This window comes from Cloeon dipterum, chromosome 1 (genome assembly GCF_949628265.1).
Source record: "Cloeon dipterum chromosome 1, ieCloDipt1.1, whole genome shotgun sequence".
NCBI lineage: Eukaryota > Metazoa > Arthropoda > Insecta > Ephemeroptera > Baetidae > Cloeon > Cloeon dipterum.
In genome coordinates, this window is record NC_088786.1 from 23,794,401 (window position 1) to 23,812,656 (window position 18,256).

The following is an 18,256-nucleotide window of genomic DNA, read 5'->3' on the forward strand; positions in this document are numbered from 1 at the left end:
TAGTTTACTGCACAAAGTGAAGCCAATTCTTTAATTGTTCCCCAAACTTCACTTAATCTGACAAAACGACCATAATTTAATTGACAGCGGGATAATCAGGGAAGTAATATCATAATTTTGATTAGCTCCAAATTTAGATATTTCAGATTGATTTTGAGCTGGAAGAAGAGGTGAGGAGAATGATAAAGGCGAAAGTGATTGAGCTCGAGTTCAGTGGATGAGTTGCTGAATGAAAAACTTCTGTGATAACATTACACGTTGAATTTGTTTATTTTGATTCTACAGAAATGAAAACTTTGGGAATGTAACCATTACAACACAATCGTTCAGGAGTCACAAACAGTAAAACTGACAGTTAATTTAATATCATTGCACCAAAATAATCATTTTGAACGTTGCTTTGTTCGATAAAAATAATGATTTCAACAAAAATAAATCCTTGGTAAAACACAGTAATCGATTTTTCATGGACAACATGATGTATATTATAACAAGTGATAATAGAATATTAATTATTATTGTACAGCATATACACGACAAGAACGACCCATTTACACTAGCAGCCTACTACGCAATTTGTTATTGTTACCTGTTTGCTTTTTAACATATTTATTATGTTCGTCAATTTAAGAGCCCGTGACAGCGATTATTATTCACTTATTATCAGTGTGTGGTCGAACAATAATTAATACTGTGTTGGACACCTGGAGTTTCAACATACTTGAAATAGAATCGCAAAAATCAACAGGTCGCGTGATAGTGTTTGATAATTACAATCATCGTCGTAAAAGTACGAATTCCGGAGAGTAGGCCAGAATAAGATACTGTACACCTAGACTTGTGCTAAACTGGAATGCAAAATCCTTGAATTTTGATCGGTATGAACCAATGAATTCCTTGCCTTGCTTTTGAAACAAACTATGTACACGACTACATACTACAAACAACATTAGGGCGAATGCGTTAGACACGGCAAGGAACTCATCGTAAAATGATTTTTGAAACTTAGTCTTCCAAGTTGCGGAAGGCCTGCTGGATGTCCTCGTAAAGCTGGTCAAAGTCTGCCTTGATCTTCTGCTCGCCTTCTTTCACCGGGTCCTGCAATAAAATGTTGATTTTAGAATATAACCAGAGTTGTGCGATTAAGTGCATCAAACCTTGAACTTCATCGAGGAAAGTTGGTACAGAATGGGTCCCATGCTGTCCTTGATAGTCGTCCAGGTGATCTTGTTTTCACTCTGGGCTGTCGATTCTACAGCGTGTCTGGACATGTCGAAGAAGCCCATCATATTCCTCAGCATTCCAACGGTCTTGTAGAACGGACAGAAACGATCATACGGCGAGTAGCTAACAATAACAAGATAAATATGAATAATAACACACCATGAAAATTTCCAACATCTGTATATAATCTTCCAGAATCATATATTTGCATTAAATATAATGGTCCCATGGAAATAAATCTGACAGGTCTAAATATTACTTTACAAAGGACAGGAAGTGAGCAATAACCAATAACAATTAAGTTGTATTGCAACTAAACTGTTCATCCTTTTTTGGTTTCAAAAAAGGCAACTTTCATTTTTGTCCATTTTTATGGCTATGGAAATATTTGATTCCTCGCAATTGGAGGCATCCTTCGTTTATGCGATTACATGATTGACAAAAATGCGTGAAGATAATCCGAAACTTCTAGCAGGCTCAAGACATAATCATGTATTTTGAGGATCAAATGTTCGCATTCAAATCCACTCCAGCGAATAGTAAATAATATGAAACAAAATTTTTGAAATTTATTGTTCTCTTTAACAAATACACTGCGAAAACGCAGCAGCCTATGAGCAAATTTCATAAGTCACATATTTACCTGTTTTGCTGAAGGAAATCGTCCTTAAGCAACTTGGCAACTTCCAATGTAATTTTGTCGGTTTCGGCAAGTGAGGCTTTGCCTACAAGCTGCACGATTTCGGACAAGTCTTCCTCTTCCTGCAAGATCTCCTTGACCTTTGTTCTCAGGGAAACGAACTCAGGGTAGTTCTTATCATAGTAATCATCAAGAGCCCTCATGTATTTGCTGCGGGAAAAAATCTTATTCACAATATCATCCCAACAATTTTAAGCTGACGACAGAAGATGATAAATATAAAAACCATTGCAATTGTTCCTAAAATCAGAGGAGGAAGCTGTGTAAAACTCTGGTCGTCAACATACCTGTAGGAAATGAGCCAGTTGATGGAGGGGAAATGCTTGCGCTGGGCCAACTTCTTGTCTAAGCCCCAGAAGACCTGCACGATACCGAGGGTGGCGGATGTGACAGGGTCAGAGAAGTCACCACCAGGAGGCGACACAGCGCCGACGATGCTGACTGATCCTTCGCGCTCAGGGTTGCCAAGACACTTGACGCGGCCGGCACGCTCATAGAAAGAAGCGAGACGGGCGCCCAGGTAAGCAGGGTAGCCGGAATCAGCAGGCATTTCAGCCAGACGTCCAGAGATTTCACGAAGAGCCTCAGCCCAACGAGAGGTCGAGTCAGCCATCATGGACACATTGTAGCCCATGTCACGGAAGTACTCGGACAGGGTGATTCCTGTTCAAAGTCAATGCCAAATTATTGAATCTGTAATAACTTCCAGTTCACGGGATTTTATTAAACTTGTGTGTTTGTTAAAAATTTAAATCGTAACTTTTCTACCAAAAAATTTTGCATTTTTATAAATTTGCCGAAAATGGGAAAGCATTACAACAAATAAAGGGGTCTTCCCAAACAACCTAAATTAAATTTAGCAAAAAATTCTAACATTAACATTTTCAAAAGAGTCAAGCATAACTACACAACCCCAAAAAAGTGGATAGAAGACTAATTTACCAGTGTAGATGGAAGCTTCACGAGCAGCGACAGGCATGTTAGATGTGTTGGCGACCAGGGCAGTACGCTTCATGATGGACTCGGTCACACCATCGATTTCGCAAGTCAACTCAGGGAAATCACGCAATACCTGCAAGAATTGAAAATGCTCTTAATCTTGAGTTTCTGCTTGAGAGAGCGAAGTCTCACCTCAGACATCTCGTTACCACGCTCTCCACAACCAACGTAAACAATGACGTCAGAGTTGGAATATTTCGACAAAGCCTGCGAGATGACAGTTTTTCCACAACCGAACGCACCAGGAATGGCAGTGGTTCCACCTTGCACACAGCTATTGGACACAATTCCAGAAATTATTAGTGCAAAATATGAAGAATGCTTATTTTAATTGTGACCTTTTTGATTTTTAAAATTTAATTTCTATGGTATAGAATAGGCAACTACAATATCAAGAGCATGGTTAAATATAAGTGCCCTTACGGGAAAAGAGCATCAAGCACTCGCTGTCCTGTGAGCAGAGGGTAATTGGCAGGCAGCTTTTCGGTCACAGGTCTGGGCTGACGCACAGGCCACACTTGTAGCATGGTGTACTTGGTCCTCTCCCCATCAAACTCCGTTTCCAATACCACGTCCTGCGCACAAGACACAGTAAAATCTGCGAGTTATGATAAAAAAGGTTCCCAACCTTGACGGTATAGTTTCCAGGCTCAGCAATGTATGTTACAGTACCCCTGTCTCTTGGTGGCAAAATCAGCTTGTGCTTCACCAAGGTGTTCTCGTGGACAAGACCATAGATATCGCCCCCGGTAATGTGACTGCCAATCTGCGTAATAATTCATTATTAATAGTCATTAAAATAAGTTTATATATGAGATTTTTTTGATCGAATGAGAGTCAGTCGGAATCATTTTAAAATGTCTAGAAACAGGATTGCTTAAATAAATTTATGAAAATCGTGGTTGAACGTTGTACAAATTGTCAACCAACGCATTGGTATGGTAGTAATTTTATTGCAATTATTTTTGTTTCATTCATTAAATTTTATTCCTTTAATTTGTAATCGTTTCTATTTTACCTTAGCCATTTCGAATCTTTATTGAGGAAACTGGACAAAGTGTCAAACTCAATCAGGTCAAAGGGGGTCAAAAGATGTACCTTGATGTTGATGGGGTTGAAGTCCCACTGGACCTTGGTGTTGAGGGCGGGAATGTTGACTCCCTTGGGGATGTAGATGGACTGCGAGAGTTCGTGAATGTCCTGCAGGGGTCGCTGGATACCGTCAAAGATGGAGCCCATGATGCCAGGGCCGAGCTCTACAGACAGGGGCTTCCCGGTGCGCAGCACGGGATCGCCGACAGTGACGCCGGACGTCTCCTCGTACACCTGAATAGTGGCCATGTCACCCTCGAGACGGATGATCTCACCCACCAGCTCCGAATAGCCGACACGCACCAACTCGTACATGGCTGACCCCGACATCTTCTCGGCAGTCACCACTGAAATTTTAATTTGGGTTTTCGTGTATATTTTTACTCGAAAGAAAGTTATTTCCATTTTAATGATAACGATATAGCTATATTCCTAAAAATTATCAGCTGGCACTTGTTTGGCTTCTTACAACAGCATTTCCCACAATGCAATTAAAAAAATACAACATGTAGGATTTGTCCGTTCCAATTTCAATAAACAAGATAAAATATACATAGTGAATTATGTCACATGACACATGAAGCCTGTCAAAAAATTGTTTACACTCATTCTGCCTGTATAAAAAAATCATTCATGGTATTTGGTATATGACTTAGGTTTTCAGGTTCCATTCAGAGATAACAACAAATTTTTAAAGATAAGTAAAAGCTACCATTAAAGTTGTCTATCAATAAAAGGTTTTTGGGACTGTTGTTACTACTCCCAAAAATCAAATTTGTTGTTATCTAGAGTCTTGGTCACATCAGTCTCATCTAATTAAAATTTATACTGCAGTACTCACCAGGTCCAGAAACTGCGAAGACAAAGCCGAACTTTCCCTCCCGGTCTTCATGAGCGATTTTTGCTAAACCCCGCGACATCGCGACTCCTACGAACAAAGAAATCATGTTAGAATAAAATGTGTTCTTCAATGCCCAAGTCGAAATTCAGTTTGTGCACCATCACGGTGTTGGCTGTGGCGCATCTTGCGCCAAGCAAACCGATATTTTTGGCAACCAGAATGCAAGTGTCAGAAAATAAACAGCTGGGGCGCGACGAAAATTAGATGGGGCTCAACAAACCCTAACCTATAAAATCGAGTAAGTTCTGCCATTGACATGACAGTAAACGTTTTTTTTTATTTACTTGCGTAAAATAGTTGGTGAATTGAAAAATGGTCATGTGAATTGATTTCAAACTTGAAACAGCAATTAAGAATAAAGCATAAAATTTAAGGCAGATCCAACAGTAAAGCAGGAGATGATTGTTTTTCTACTTATTTCCATATTTTACAAAATTAAGATTTTAAAGAAAATATTAATTGATAATTTATGTTAACCATTATAATTTTCTTAAAAACTTAAAGAAAAAAATAGGAATGGTTGGGGGAAAAAGAAAGGGAAAAGAGGAAGAATATTTATTGCTGCGAAAACACAAACGGGAAAGATTTTTCGCCCTCTTCTATCTAAGGAGAGTTACCTCTATCCTAGTAGCAGATCTCCTCCCTCTAACGTTTTCCTCCTTTATGCCCCTTATTTCCTAATTTAGCATTGATTTTTAAAATGATTAAATCCGAACTATAAAATAAAAATATTACCTTTGAAATAAATATTTTGTTTTCGTAACTGAACGGTACTCTAGTTACCGGGCATTTCTTGCCACCTTTTTATTTGCTACAACTATTTATGTTCCATTTCTGCTCAAATATTTTCGAATCTGGTTGTAGCAAATAAACTTATTTAATTTGTCAGTCAAAATGAAAAAGTGGTAATTTCATATACTAATCAGTTCTTAACTTATTCTTATATGGGTAGCGTAAAAAGAGTAGAAAGGAAAGAGCTTAGAAAAAATGAAACACTTGAATTAATTCTATTAATTAATTCATCAAAATGAAGACTCATTAATGATTATCCAATTATTCATCTCATAGATTAGCACTGCAGTTCACAGCTGACATGAGCGGAGTGTGAAATATTTTTAGCATTCAATACAACAATATGATATGCATAGCTGAATTTATTTTATTTTATTAAATAATATCAATTCTAAAATTAAATCGAGTTTTCACATCCGATTTTAGTTAATATACTATCAATTTAAAGAGAAAAGTTTTTAGTCACATTATCACCAAAATAATCTTTAACTTCCTTCTTCCATGAGATCATCGGAGTCCGTTTGTACAGCATGCTCGAAAGTCAGGAATGATTTCATAACCAAAAAATCAAACGTTGAGTAACAAAATCGATCCCTTTTTGAGTCAACCACTTCTCCATTAAAAATGATTAAATGTTGTAAAATTTCATATCAAAAATACTCTCGTGGTTGCACACGCATAGAAACTTAAAATTCTTGAAATTATCTACTGTTTCTTGTATCGTATAGTGCTGAGAGACTTAAGAATTTAAAAAAAAATGTTTAAAACAGTTACTGACAAGTGAACCAGGGCCAGTTAGGTATTAAAATTCACGTCTTGGTGACTAAATGATAATGCATACAAATAAGTTGAGACGGATCGAGAACACCGGCGGCGATAAGGCTCAGCACGTTATCTTACCCGCAGAGTTGGTGGGAGCAGCAGCTGTTAAACCACTGCCTTCAGCCTCGGGGGTTTCTTTCGCTGCGCCGAAATTCGACACAAAGTCGCGTATCAGTTCTGTCGGCAACGACAGTAGACTCGAAAAAGCCATGGCCGAATCGCTCGCAATATTGTGTCTTTCCCGAGCACTTCGAAGCGATTGAGACAAACAAACGGCGGCTCCGTAATCATGCTAATTGCCCGCAGGGCACGTGATTTACGAGCAATTCCCACCAGACCCATGGGCGAGAAATTGAGCAGGAAAAAATGCAGTTGTTGTGCGAAATGATTGAATTTGGCCGAATTACGGTTGCCGCTGCCCAAAGAGTTACTTGCGGATTCAAACATCTCGAATACGGCTCCTGTCGCTTTCGACACCCGCACTCACCAGCGTCCATCTGGTACGCGAAAAATCTAATTTTGAATATGAACACCGGGCCAATTCCGTTAAATATGTTAAGAGGTTTGCTTGAGCAAAGGGTTCTGCTAATAATTCACGAGTTACGCGAACAATATTGATCAATTTGTCTGCAAATACAGAAATCGACCCGACAGGGGTTGGACTCACTAACCTCACCTAACATTTGGCATCGAATTTTGAGAAAATTCGAGCCATTCTCGTTAATATTCACGATCTTTCAGGCTTATTGGTTAGTTATATTCCTAAAATACTAGATACTTGCCTCGAAATGCTTCCCTTTCTGGCTGAAATGTGCTTGTGCTGGACGAGCCTCACGGTCTGTACAGCCGATCGAGAGTCACAAGACAGTCAGCTGACGAAGCTGTCAAATCCAAACTTGCCTCTCAACACGATAGAATTTTTACAGACAGAAAAAAATTATTATAAATAAAAAATTTTCAATTGGCTACTATAGAAATTATTCTTGTAGTTTGTGTTAATTTATGAATTTCGGGAGTGAATTTGACTCCGGAGTGTCCCAGATCTTTGATTCGCGATGTTGCCGCTTTGCAAGGGTGGCATTGCTATCGGGCTAGTGATCGGTGCCGCTTCGCGCAGTGCTTTCTTCGATTTTCCGCAAAATTTATGTTTTCTTAGGCAGTTTTTGATACCTTTTGCACCCTTTTTCACTCTGCCAGTGGTCATTGAAATTTTTCTGAACCAATCCTTCTCTATACTCAACTCATTCTCAAAATGACCAGGTAAGAAAACGCTGCTGCAACTCGTCCGGTCTGCGATGAGAACACGTTGAGACAAAAGATTCGCATTGTTTTGATATTTTTTGCAACTCAAACTCGCTAGTATGCTGAAGTTTTAATGGCTTCTTGACCGCGGCAAGCCGAATAATTCCGTTTTCCACCTCAGGTCCAAAATTGAGCTGGGAGACGTGACTCAGCACAACATAAGACAGCTGAAGAAGTTGAATCAGGTTGTTTTCCCTGTTTCGTACAATGACAAATTTTACAAGGATGTGCTCGAGGCTGGAGAGCTCGCCAAGTTAGGTTTGTCTCTCTGCTGTGATCCGTTTCAACAGCTAAAATTATTTATTGCCCGGCAGCATATTACAATGACATCGTAGTGGGCGCCGTGTGCTGTCGCATAGATCTGTCTGAAAATTCGAGACGCCTCTACATCATGACCCTCGGCTGTCTGAAGCAGTACCGGAGACTTGGCATTGGCACCAAGATGGTTGAGCACATTCTAAATTATGTACAAACCGACGGTAGCTTTGACAGCATTTTCTTGTAAGTAAACATGTCAACATTTTGTGAACTTAAAAGAATAACTATTTTCTTGTAGGCATGTGCAGGTAAATAATGCCAGCGCTATTGAATTCTACAAGAAATTTGGTTTTGAAATTGTCGAAACCAAAGAGCACTACTACAAGCGCATCGAGCCTGCCGACGCTCATGTACTGCAAAAAACGCTGAGACAAGCCAACGGACTTCCACACGCTGCCAAGTCTGATTCTGCTTCGGATGTCAAAAGTGAAACCACTCAATAGATGTTTTATGGACATAATATGATCAATCTGGTTGCGACACAAGAATACTTTTGAGTTGTGAATACTCGATCAATTTTCAAAGCTTTCAAATTCATTAATTGTTTTTGTAATTAAACCTGATGCAAGGAGGCAATTGTGGTCGTTCTGTTTCGGTCAAAATTATAATGTTCTTTTATTGAGATGTAAATGTATCAACCGCTATGTTTTGACTTGAATCCCAAGAGAATCTTTCAATTTTGATTAATGTAATTTTTATTCATACGACAACTGTGATATCATCTCATTAAATAAAACACTTCACCAATCCTACTATTAACACATTAAGTTTTATTATTGTATTTTTCTCTTTAGAAGTATTTCAATGGAGTTTTATTGAATGGAATTCTATCATTAAAACATTCAAACTGTCTGTCTCACAATTCGGGAACTTGAGATAGTGTTCGAGCCGTAATTCACAAAACAAAAAATAAAACGTCTGTGGTCTTTGACTTGGAATCAAAACATTTTATTGGTGTAATAGCCTGCAAGGTATGCCACTTGTTCTTCACCACCGACTGCAGTGCCATCTTTGGTTGTAGCCGAGAAACAAATATTTTGCCAGCTGAGTGACTCACTCAGACTGAGTGTGTGGAGTTGACGTTCGTCGCGAGAGTGAAATCCTTTCCCCGATTTCACGTTGACGTTGTTTGCTTTTAGTCAACAAACACCACCCGTCCGAGCCAAGGGGTGCAAGCAGCCCCCAGTCCTCGAACTCAGCAGCCCAGCCCCTTCGCAGGTGAGCAGTTTGTTCGAGCAGCCGAATATTTTTTAATTGAAATGAACGCAAACCCGCCAGGTTGGTCCAACCTGATACGAACCCCAGCTTATCTGGTTTATGTAGAAGCGTCACGGCGAAGGAGTTTATTAATCTTATCGCCGCCGCGATTCGCAATGACGTTCTGAGAGAGGTAAAACATCGCTGAGGCAATGTCGAGGGGCCGCAAGGACGTCGACTGGGACCGTTTCGGTCTGGAAAACCGCAACCCGCGAAGCCCATCAGACGGCAGGGGTTCCGTCCGAAGCTCGGACGACGGCGACTGGTATGGAGCCTACGCCGGACACCGGCCTTCCGACGAATTATTCGCCCAAGAGGAGGTGACTACAGCACTTTTTATCAAACCGTCCTCTTGTTCCCTTTGTCTACACATAATCGATGATAATTATACTTTGCAAATTTGTATTGACACGTCAAAATTTTCAATGCCACAAAAGCAGATTATGTATATGTAGCATATATTTCCTGTTTTCCTCATTTTTTTCTAGTAAGCCTTTTATTTATGAAATAAGCTTCTTTGTAGATTGTTTGGCAATGCAGCAAAGTTCATGGCTGACACAAATTTGCAAGGATTCTTTGCTCTTGCATAAAAATATCGACCACATGACTCTCGTTCACTGAATCGTGTGAATTTTCTTCACGTAATCAGTATACCTTGAATTATTTATTTTAGCATAATTTACTTATTTAATTAAAAGAGCACAATTTTTCATCAGAATTTAAGATGCAAGAAACATTTTTTAAAGTGGTGAAATATGGTAAAAAGATAAAATGAATATTTAACATATCTTTTGGGGGTAAAAAATAGCTCAACGGGATGGGAGGCGCACTGGCGGCAACTCGCCACTAAACTTGCGTTTCAATGAAAGACCTCAGTGCGAGGAAGTGAAATGATGGCCACATAATATATTGGGCCCAAGCTCCTCTGCGGCAACTCTGGTCCCATGTTCCATGTTTTCCGCTCGGCGGTGTCATTATTATTATTATAAACTACGAGATGTGCTGAACAGAGGTTCAAAAATTAGAAAATAAACTTTTTTAAATGTTGAAAAGTGAAATAAGGTAATGAATATTAAACATCTTTGCGGGTAAAATTGGAATTTTAACATAAATTTAAACAGAATTTGAGGGCACTGCAGTTTTTTAACGCTTTTAATTTTTATTAGAGTAACCAGCCATGGTGGAAGTCTCAGTTCTTCATCTCGCAGCCAGTGCTGTTCGGCACATGGGACGGAGTGTTCACGTCCTGTCTCATCAACATTTTTGGCGTTATCGTCTTCCTGCGCTCAGGATGGATGGTAGCTGAGGCCGGAATCATTCAAGCCATCCTCATCGTCATTGTCACCGTCTCTATTGTCCTCATCTCGGTACTCTCCGCCGTTGGGATTTGCGAGCGATGCCGAGTGGAAAGCGGAGGAGTTTATTTCCTGCTCTCGCATGTCCTTGGCTCTCGGCTCGGAGGAGCCATTGGACTTCTATACTGCTTTGGACAGGTATACTTTTTTACTCTCAATGCCACAATACGCAATTTTTTTAATTTGTTTTTTGATTATTAAATGAAGAGTAGGTTAAAAAATTTGACTTAATATATTAAATATTATTATTGACTTAATCTTTCACTATATTAGTGCTTATTTTGATTCTTGGTCAATATTGGGGCCAATAAAAAAACTAAAAATAAACTTCGTGTAGTAACAGTATAGTTGGAGACAAGAACCTGATAAAAAAGATTTCAAGCTGTACATTTAAAAAAAAACATTATTTTGAAATTAATTTAACTTTTCTTGTTCCGTGCTTGTTCCTTTGCCAGTTATTTAACTAATGGTGTTTATCAAACAAGGTCGGAAAGCTGTTTATTCATAATAGGTTCAGTCAAAATATGATTGATAAACATGTACACTAGAAGGTTTTTAATTTGCTCCTTGATCATATCTTTCCATATAACATGTCAAAGTTCAACCAAAATCTATATTTTAGAATAAAAATTATCTATCTAGACGCCATATATATTCATACAACTAATGTACAACATTGATTTGCAGGCCGTTGGTTGTGCTCTGTATGTAACTGGTTTTGGCGAATCGATGGCTCGGCTGGCTGGATTTGACTCGCCATGGGCGGAGAGAGGATTCGCAGGAGCAGCTGTTCTGGCCTTAGGCGTGATAAACGTCGCTGGGGTCAAGTGGGTGGTTAAGCTGCAGTTCCTTCTGCTGCTTATTCTGCTAATGGCTGGTCTCGACTTTGCTGTTGGCTCTTTCGTTCACACTGATCCAGCGGCTGGCTTTGACGGCTGGCTCACTGGCAATCTTGCCAACAACACTTTCTCATCATACTCTGAGGTAATATTTCCCTTCTGAAGCATTTTAATGCCTGCTCCTAAAAAGGATAAAAAATTTACAGGATTTCGGATGGGTTTTATTTATTTAAAAATTAATCGTGTATGTTAGTCAATTTTTTCTGTTTAAAATAATCTAGGTTTATACTGAGGGTAAAAATAGACACACATGCAAAATGTATGGGATTTGTAGGAGTAGGTGTCGGATCATTGAAACACAAGTAACTCAAAAAATACTTCTTAACTTCATCTGATAAAATCAACAAGGGGTCTCAAATCATATGTTGATTATGTTGATATTACAATTTGGAGTCCATTTGAATCACATCTACTACTGTTTTCAATAAATCGGGACAAATTTATTTATTCAATTAATTATTTTTAATTTATTAATTAATTATTAATTTATTTTTACTGTCAGAATAGTTAGTACATTACTACATCAACCAATTGAAAATGCGTTTTGTCACTCAACTAGAATAATTAAATAAAGTCATTTTGGAAAGTTTAAATTGGAAACAAATGTTCTGGAACTTGAGATTCTGGAACTTAGTTGGGAAACGTCTGGAAGTTTCTAGTACCAAGTAGTGGGGAGAATCACCACAAATTCAAAGATTTGTTAATTGCTTACCTTTGATTTTTGTTGACAATTGTCAGTCATATTTTACTTATTTCAGGGATCAAGTTGGTTTACTGTTTTTGGAGTTTTCTTCCCAACCGTCACAGGGGTCATGGCCGGAATCAACATGAGTGGTGACCTTCGCCACCCTTCTACTGACATTCCTAATGGCACCCTTTCAGCTATTGGAACAAGGTAAGATTGTTGTTTGTTAATAAATGCAACCTGTTTAAAAAAATAGTTTCACAGCACTTTTCTCTACCTCATGTTTGTCTTCGTGTTGGGCGCCACCTGCCGCCGAGATGTTCTCTTGACTGATTTCATGATTGCCGCCAAAGTTTCAGCAATCAGTAAGGAAATTGATGCCTAATTAAACTCAATTTTGCTGTTTGACAGATATTTTTTTTGGGATCCATATGATAATCGCATTGTGTTTATAATAGGTGTGATGCTTTTGGCTGGACTCTATGTATCCTCCATGTCAAGCTGCTTGGCTGCTATGTATGGCACTCCTCGAGTGCTCCAGTCCATTGCAAACGAAAATGTCATCCCCGGGATCGCCATCCTTGGACGAGGAGTATGACCTTTTGATTCCTTATTTTTAACTAGCTCAGATAATTACGTTCAAACGCCTTACAATTATGTCCTTTTAAAACTCTTGAAGCAGCACATAATAACTTTTTTAGCATATTTGTGCTTATCAATGATTTTTTAAATTTGCTTAAGTCGCAAGTTGCCACCTAAGCTGCCTTTAGATTTTTCTCTTAAGAGCACTTACGCTCTTATTTAAGTCAGCTTCAAAACCTCAGCTCTCATGCCAAAAAATATTTCAGGCATGTGTATGTATTTTGAATTATTTAAACACTGATTTTCAAATGCTTTGTAAAATACGGATTTTTTGCAACTTAATTGCGATTGACAAACCAAAACCACACATACATGGATCATTTACCTGTAGATTTATTTTGCATATTTAACATTAAATATATTGCTACTTAAAGTGCCACTTCAATATCATTTAGTCCGTTTATCTGTGCCTGAAATATCCACTGAACTTGTTTATAAAAGACCTCATGTCAACCTTTGGAAGATTTTATTATGTTTTACGCACACCTTCAATGGAGTCTGAATTGTATTTACCTGTCGTCTTGTAGCGTGGTCCAAACAAAGTGCCCCTTTATTCGATGGCTGTGGTAGCCGTGACCACTCTGAGTTTCATCCTAGTCGGCCAGATCAACACCCTGGCCCCGATTGTGACCATGCCTTTCCTCCTTACCTACGCCGCCATTGACTACTCCTACTTTGCCCTCGCACAAACACACGAGATCCAACTTAGAAGGGAGGATAGATTTAGGTATAGATGATTTGCCGCGACTGATAAGTTTACATATTCACGTATATTCACTTATGTCAGAGCCCAGGAATTCTTATCAAAGAGCCGGACCAGTCAAGGTTATGGAGCGACAGAGGATGAGAACTCTCCTGACAAGTATGAAGACAGCGGAGACTTGGACCAGCTTTTCCCGGAGAGATTGCGGCATAAGAAAATTGCTGTAAGTGTAAAGTGGAATTTCTCTGCGACCTTATATATTTTTAGAATATTTTCAGATGTAATTAAATCAGTGATTCATCCTACAGCTAGGCTATTTAAAGATTCTAGAAAAATATTAAATCAAAATTTGACAAAATTATACACGTAATTTTTCCAAGACCTAAAAATATCACATTGATCGGGTATCAAAAAGTAAATTTGAATGGTAATTATTTTAATGTTGTATTTGATCAAAAATATAAAGGCAGGTTATTTTAGATGAATATATAGATATCTAAATTTTCTCCTCTTGTTTATATTTACCTTATTTTGAAAAAAAGTTAATTACTTAGTGAAATAGTCTCTTGGGAGGTATTTTGCTAGTTGTAAGTCTATAAGAATGCCAGTCTATAAAAAAATTAGTCCTAAAATATTTAAAAATGTACTTGTATGATTATATTTCCAGAGGCAAATGAGCGAAATGAGCAACGTTAGCGTTCCAGTTTCTACTCCTGACGATCCTCCAACGCCAAACCAAAGCAAACCAAGCGCCCCAGTTCCGATTAGATCAAAACTTAACAACTGGTACTCAGGATTCTGTAACCGATGGATCTCCCTTGTTGGGGTAAGGCAAATTCTCCATCATTTTTTTTTTTTTTTTAATTGTGGGAGTCAAAAATTGATATTTGTGACCAGAAAAGTTACACGACATTAACGAATTAAAAATGAAACATAAATTTCAGGCGCTCATCAAGCTTCTGGTCATGCTGTTGGTCCACTGGGGCTACGCACTTGCATCAGTTGGTTTGGTGTTTGTTGTTTGGACATACGTTGGTCACGCAAATCCCGCCGTCAACCCTGGTATCGCTGCTGAGTTTAGACTGTTGCCCTGGCTGAGAAACTGCTTGATGCGGGCACTTGGGTACTTAAACTGCTATTGTTCATCTAAACCATCTAAACAATTGCAAAAATTAAAAAGTTTATGTAATTACGTTAAAAATATTACAGCAATATTTTGTGTGTAAAATAAGTTAGTTGATGATTTTCATTTTGCCCAAAGAGAGTCAAATTAAATGTATGTGTTTGATGTTCTCAGACGACCTGGCCAGGAGTATGAGCAGATTGTTGTGCCACCCAAGCACCCAGGCCTAGAAGTGGAGGCAGCGCAGCAGAACGACGAAAACGAAGACTTTGCCAATAGGTCCAGGTATCACCACACATCCACAGTTCAAGGTCGTTTGGTGACCATTGACGACGATGAAGACTAATTTAAGCTGCTTTATGCCAGGCAGGATTTTTACTTAAGATGACTAATTCTTTTTCGCCCAAAATCCTATTTTTTCGACATTGCCCAGCATTGAAGAGTGCACGTCATTTTTGCAACTCTCATATTCTTGTATGAATTCTTCACCAAATCTACCAACGAATCAAAAGAAGAGCCGAATGCATATGTATTCCATCCTCCTAATTGCTGCGCACATTATTTTTATAGCCTCTGAGAAATGAATTACTCGCATTCAGCATGATATTAAAAATGATGTATCCTGACAGAATTCAGTCGCCGTATAAAATTGACAAAAATTCGACATGAAATGTCAAAAATTGATTTACTTTTGGTCTCTTCTTTGTTTATTACGATTTGTAAAACGACACGTGATTTATTTTTTTATAAGATTTATGGCTGTTTTAATTCCTAGTGTTACGCCTAATTTATTTCGCAATATTAACTAATATGAAATTATTGGCAGCTTGCATTCCTTGATTGCGGCATTTGTTTGGTTGTGCAACCGCATTAAGTATTATTGGTTATCACTGACCGACCAAAGTGATTGATTGTTTGTCGCTCTTAAAGAGGAGCCCATTGCGAAACACATAATCGATACCGCCTAACAAAAATGAATGTGGATGATAATATATATTTGTGTAAATTTATGTATGGCAAATTACAAAATATATAAACGAGGTAGTGCGATATCTACTTTATGTAACAAAGTGTAAAGTCACAGGAAAAATAAACTATTTATCTTCAACATATGAGCCAAATTTTTTATTATGACATTCAAATTGGTAGGATGGACAAGATTTTATCGTGGATGAGTTCACTCACCATATTCATATCTGTTAGCGAAAATTGCTGCTTTTCCACGTTTAGTTGCACAATTATTATTGCGTTGGTTACTATTGCTGCAATCAACTAAATTAAAGTCTAAATTACTTTTGGGGAACTTCATCTTGACTAGATCACATACTGTAGAGAGAAGCTTTCTGTCCAAATTTAAGTAGGAGTTAAATGTGATTGGAGAAACCATATTTGAAAGCCGGCTGAAATATCGCTCCATCTGAAAAACATGTATCCACACTTTGAAATTTTTTCTCACATTTACAATTAATGTTTTAGCTAAGCATGGTATAACATTCAAATTATCATGAATCAATCTAACTCAGTGAACTCGGTAAAAATTTTATCAAATTTATTTAATACGTATTCAAAATTCCAAAAATACCTCCATTTTTTCAGTTTCTGGTATCTTTAATGACTTCGTCACTTTCACGGCACTCAATAATCCGTCTTGGACCTATTTTTTAATCGCACACTGTCTCAAAAACATATAATAAAAATATTTAAAGCCAGCACCTTTTGCTCCACTGAATGACAGAAGTGACAAACTACAAGTATCGGACTGAATGAGTAAAGCAGGAACACAGAAAGATCGCGCGCAGCTTCGTTTTCTAGGATCATGAAGACTGAATAAAGACTGCGCCCGAAATTGACGAGCAACAGCGTTCCTGCACTCAAGGAAAGCACATTGCCAGCGAGTTTTATTTTCACCAGTATGTGCAGCCAAATTTTTCTGTGTCGAAGCAACAATTCGCTCAACTTCTTCGAGTTCGTCCCACTTTCGTTAAATTCTCGTAGAAGCTGAACACATAATTCGTTGGAACAAATTTGAAACTAATGATTTAATAAATAAATTATTGCTTTTCAACCGTAAATTCTTGCAGAGCGACTCCAATCATTTTCTTCATGAAAGTGGCAGTGTATACCAGCCAATAGAGGACAATTCCTTCGTTAAAAAATCCTGTTGCTCTCCATATGTTGGTCAGCCTATACTTTGAATTCAGGCTCGGTGACGAAAAGGCCACGGAAAAGACAAAAATGATCGCCAGAGCAACTCTGTTGAAAAGTCTCATATTAATTTCTTCAAAAGCGCCTGTCATTGCACAGGCCTCTAGTTCCATCTGAAATTGTTATTCTTGAATTTGGGTGAGCTACAAAATCAATAGCACACTCACTTGCAAATCGTAAAAGTTGATAACAAAATTTTTCCGAGCGTTACTTTGGGAAAAAAGTAAAAGTGGCACATAGTTGGTAAAAGCAGCAGAGAACACAAAAAGGTAGCCGAAGGACTGAATCCGCGAGGGTATCATTGCAACAACCTTTTTTTAAATTGAAATGTGTTGACAACACACTTTTAAGATAATTAGCTCACACTCATTCCTTGGATTGTAAAAATTGTGTTGATCGCGGCAATGCTCAATAGAATGACGGCGCAGTAGAATTTTGTCCAAATAGGGGTGACCAACCGAAGATGCCCGTCAACGTTGATGAATTTTGACCTAAATGGCACCCAGCCCAAAATTTTCATGGTAAGTATAATATTTCCCGAAATTCTGAAATGAATTTGTTGCTCGTATTGAAATAATTATCGTCTGCCATGTTTGCACGATCAGTCTTTATTTGGTGCTTATAGTATAGCAGTCTTTCAATGTTGCTGGAAAATGAAGGCAAACGTGGTCATCGCAGAAGACACGTCGGTCACGCACGCTATGTCATCAAAAATGTCAAAATAGAAATTAATGATGATTGATATGGATGAAGAGGCACTACTTGCCACTTATTTTATTGAACACATGTAGAAATCCCTAATTCATTTATAAATACGATCGACCCCTACACTGCACAGGAAGGCAATAACAATAAGTGTGATAAAATTAATTTCCAAAATTTTTTGGTGCATATTTATAATTTCATTTATTTTGCCTTGTGGCTTATAATTACTGCGATGAGATGTACATATTTCATATTATTTTTGTTATCAGTAATTTTTGTAAATATTATAATGGTTCTGTTTGCCATTTCCATGTTTAATTTTTGAAATTTTTTCCAATATTGACGGAATAGTAGGAATAAACAATTATGTACAAGAAAAGTTTATTGTCAACGCCTTTTTAGCAGTGAAGTGAAGGACGTCGCCCCCCCCCCCAATTTACATCTCAGTACTATTATTATTTATTTATGCTACTATAATCTGGGCTTAATCCAGTCTTGCCCTCCAGCTATGGACGTCATTATGTAATCAATT

The 18,256-nt window shown here is 38.1% G+C and overlaps 4 protein-coding genes across 6 annotated transcripts in view; 3 read left to right on the forward strand and 1 right to left on the reverse strand.

Moving 5' to 3' along the window:
• LOC135948430 (uncharacterized) overlaps positions 1 to 452 on the forward strand; it is a 43,267-nt gene extending 42,815 nt beyond the window's left edge. For 2 of the 3 annotated variants that reach the window (XM_065497710.1, XM_065497712.1), the window contains one exon: positions 138 to 452. In XM_065497710.1, coding sequence (XP_065353782.1) covers positions 138 to 221 — 84 coding nt within the window. In that variant the 3' untranslated portion in view covers positions 222 to 452. The remainder of the gene's footprint in view (positions 1 to 137) is intronic. The other variant, XM_065497711.1, reaches the window with a different exon arrangement.
• Positions 247 to 7,472, reverse strand: LOC135948434 (V-type proton ATPase catalytic subunit A). Its single transcript, XM_065497717.1, has 11 exons — positions 7,313 to 7,472; positions 4,857 to 4,943; positions 4,022 to 4,362; positions 3,552 to 3,689; positions 3,347 to 3,498; positions 3,056 to 3,197; positions 2,867 to 2,996; positions 2,212 to 2,587; positions 1,868 to 2,074; positions 1,158 to 1,347; positions 247 to 1,098 (listed from the first exon to the last, which is right to left on the reverse strand). Exons 2-11 carry the CDS (start codon positions 4,933 to 4,935, stop codon positions 1,006 to 1,008), a joined length of 1,848 nt encoding a protein of 615 aa, XP_065353789.1. The 5' UTR covers positions 4,936 to 4,943; positions 7,313 to 7,472; the 3' UTR covers positions 247 to 1,005.
• A 118-nt stretch (positions 7,473 to 7,590) lies between these two features.
• On the forward strand, positions 7,591 to 8,909 carry san (Probable N-acetyltransferase san). Its single transcript, XM_065497721.1, has 4 exons — positions 7,591 to 7,790; positions 7,954 to 8,090; positions 8,147 to 8,333; positions 8,389 to 8,909. Exons 1-4 carry the CDS (start codon positions 7,783 to 7,785, stop codon positions 8,591 to 8,593), a joined length of 537 nt encoding a protein of 178 aa, XP_065353793.1. The 5' UTR covers positions 7,591 to 7,782; the 3' UTR covers positions 8,594 to 8,909.
• Positions 8,910 to 9,199: 290 nt separating this feature from the next.
• On the forward strand, positions 9,200 to 15,929 carry LOC135948433 (solute carrier family 12 member 8). The gene is made up of 12 exons (XM_065497716.1): positions 9,200 to 9,368; positions 9,429 to 9,727; positions 10,574 to 10,900; positions 11,450 to 11,746; positions 12,420 to 12,556; positions 12,611 to 12,711; positions 12,805 to 12,938; positions 13,516 to 13,715; positions 13,776 to 13,914; positions 14,359 to 14,517; positions 14,636 to 14,814; positions 14,989 to 15,929. Exons 2-12 carry the CDS (start codon positions 9,560 to 9,562, stop codon positions 15,158 to 15,160), a joined length of 2,013 nt encoding a protein of 670 aa, XP_065353788.1. The 5' UTR covers positions 9,200 to 9,368; positions 9,429 to 9,559; the 3' UTR covers positions 15,161 to 15,929.
• Positions 15,930 to 18,256: the final 2,327 nt, after the last annotated feature.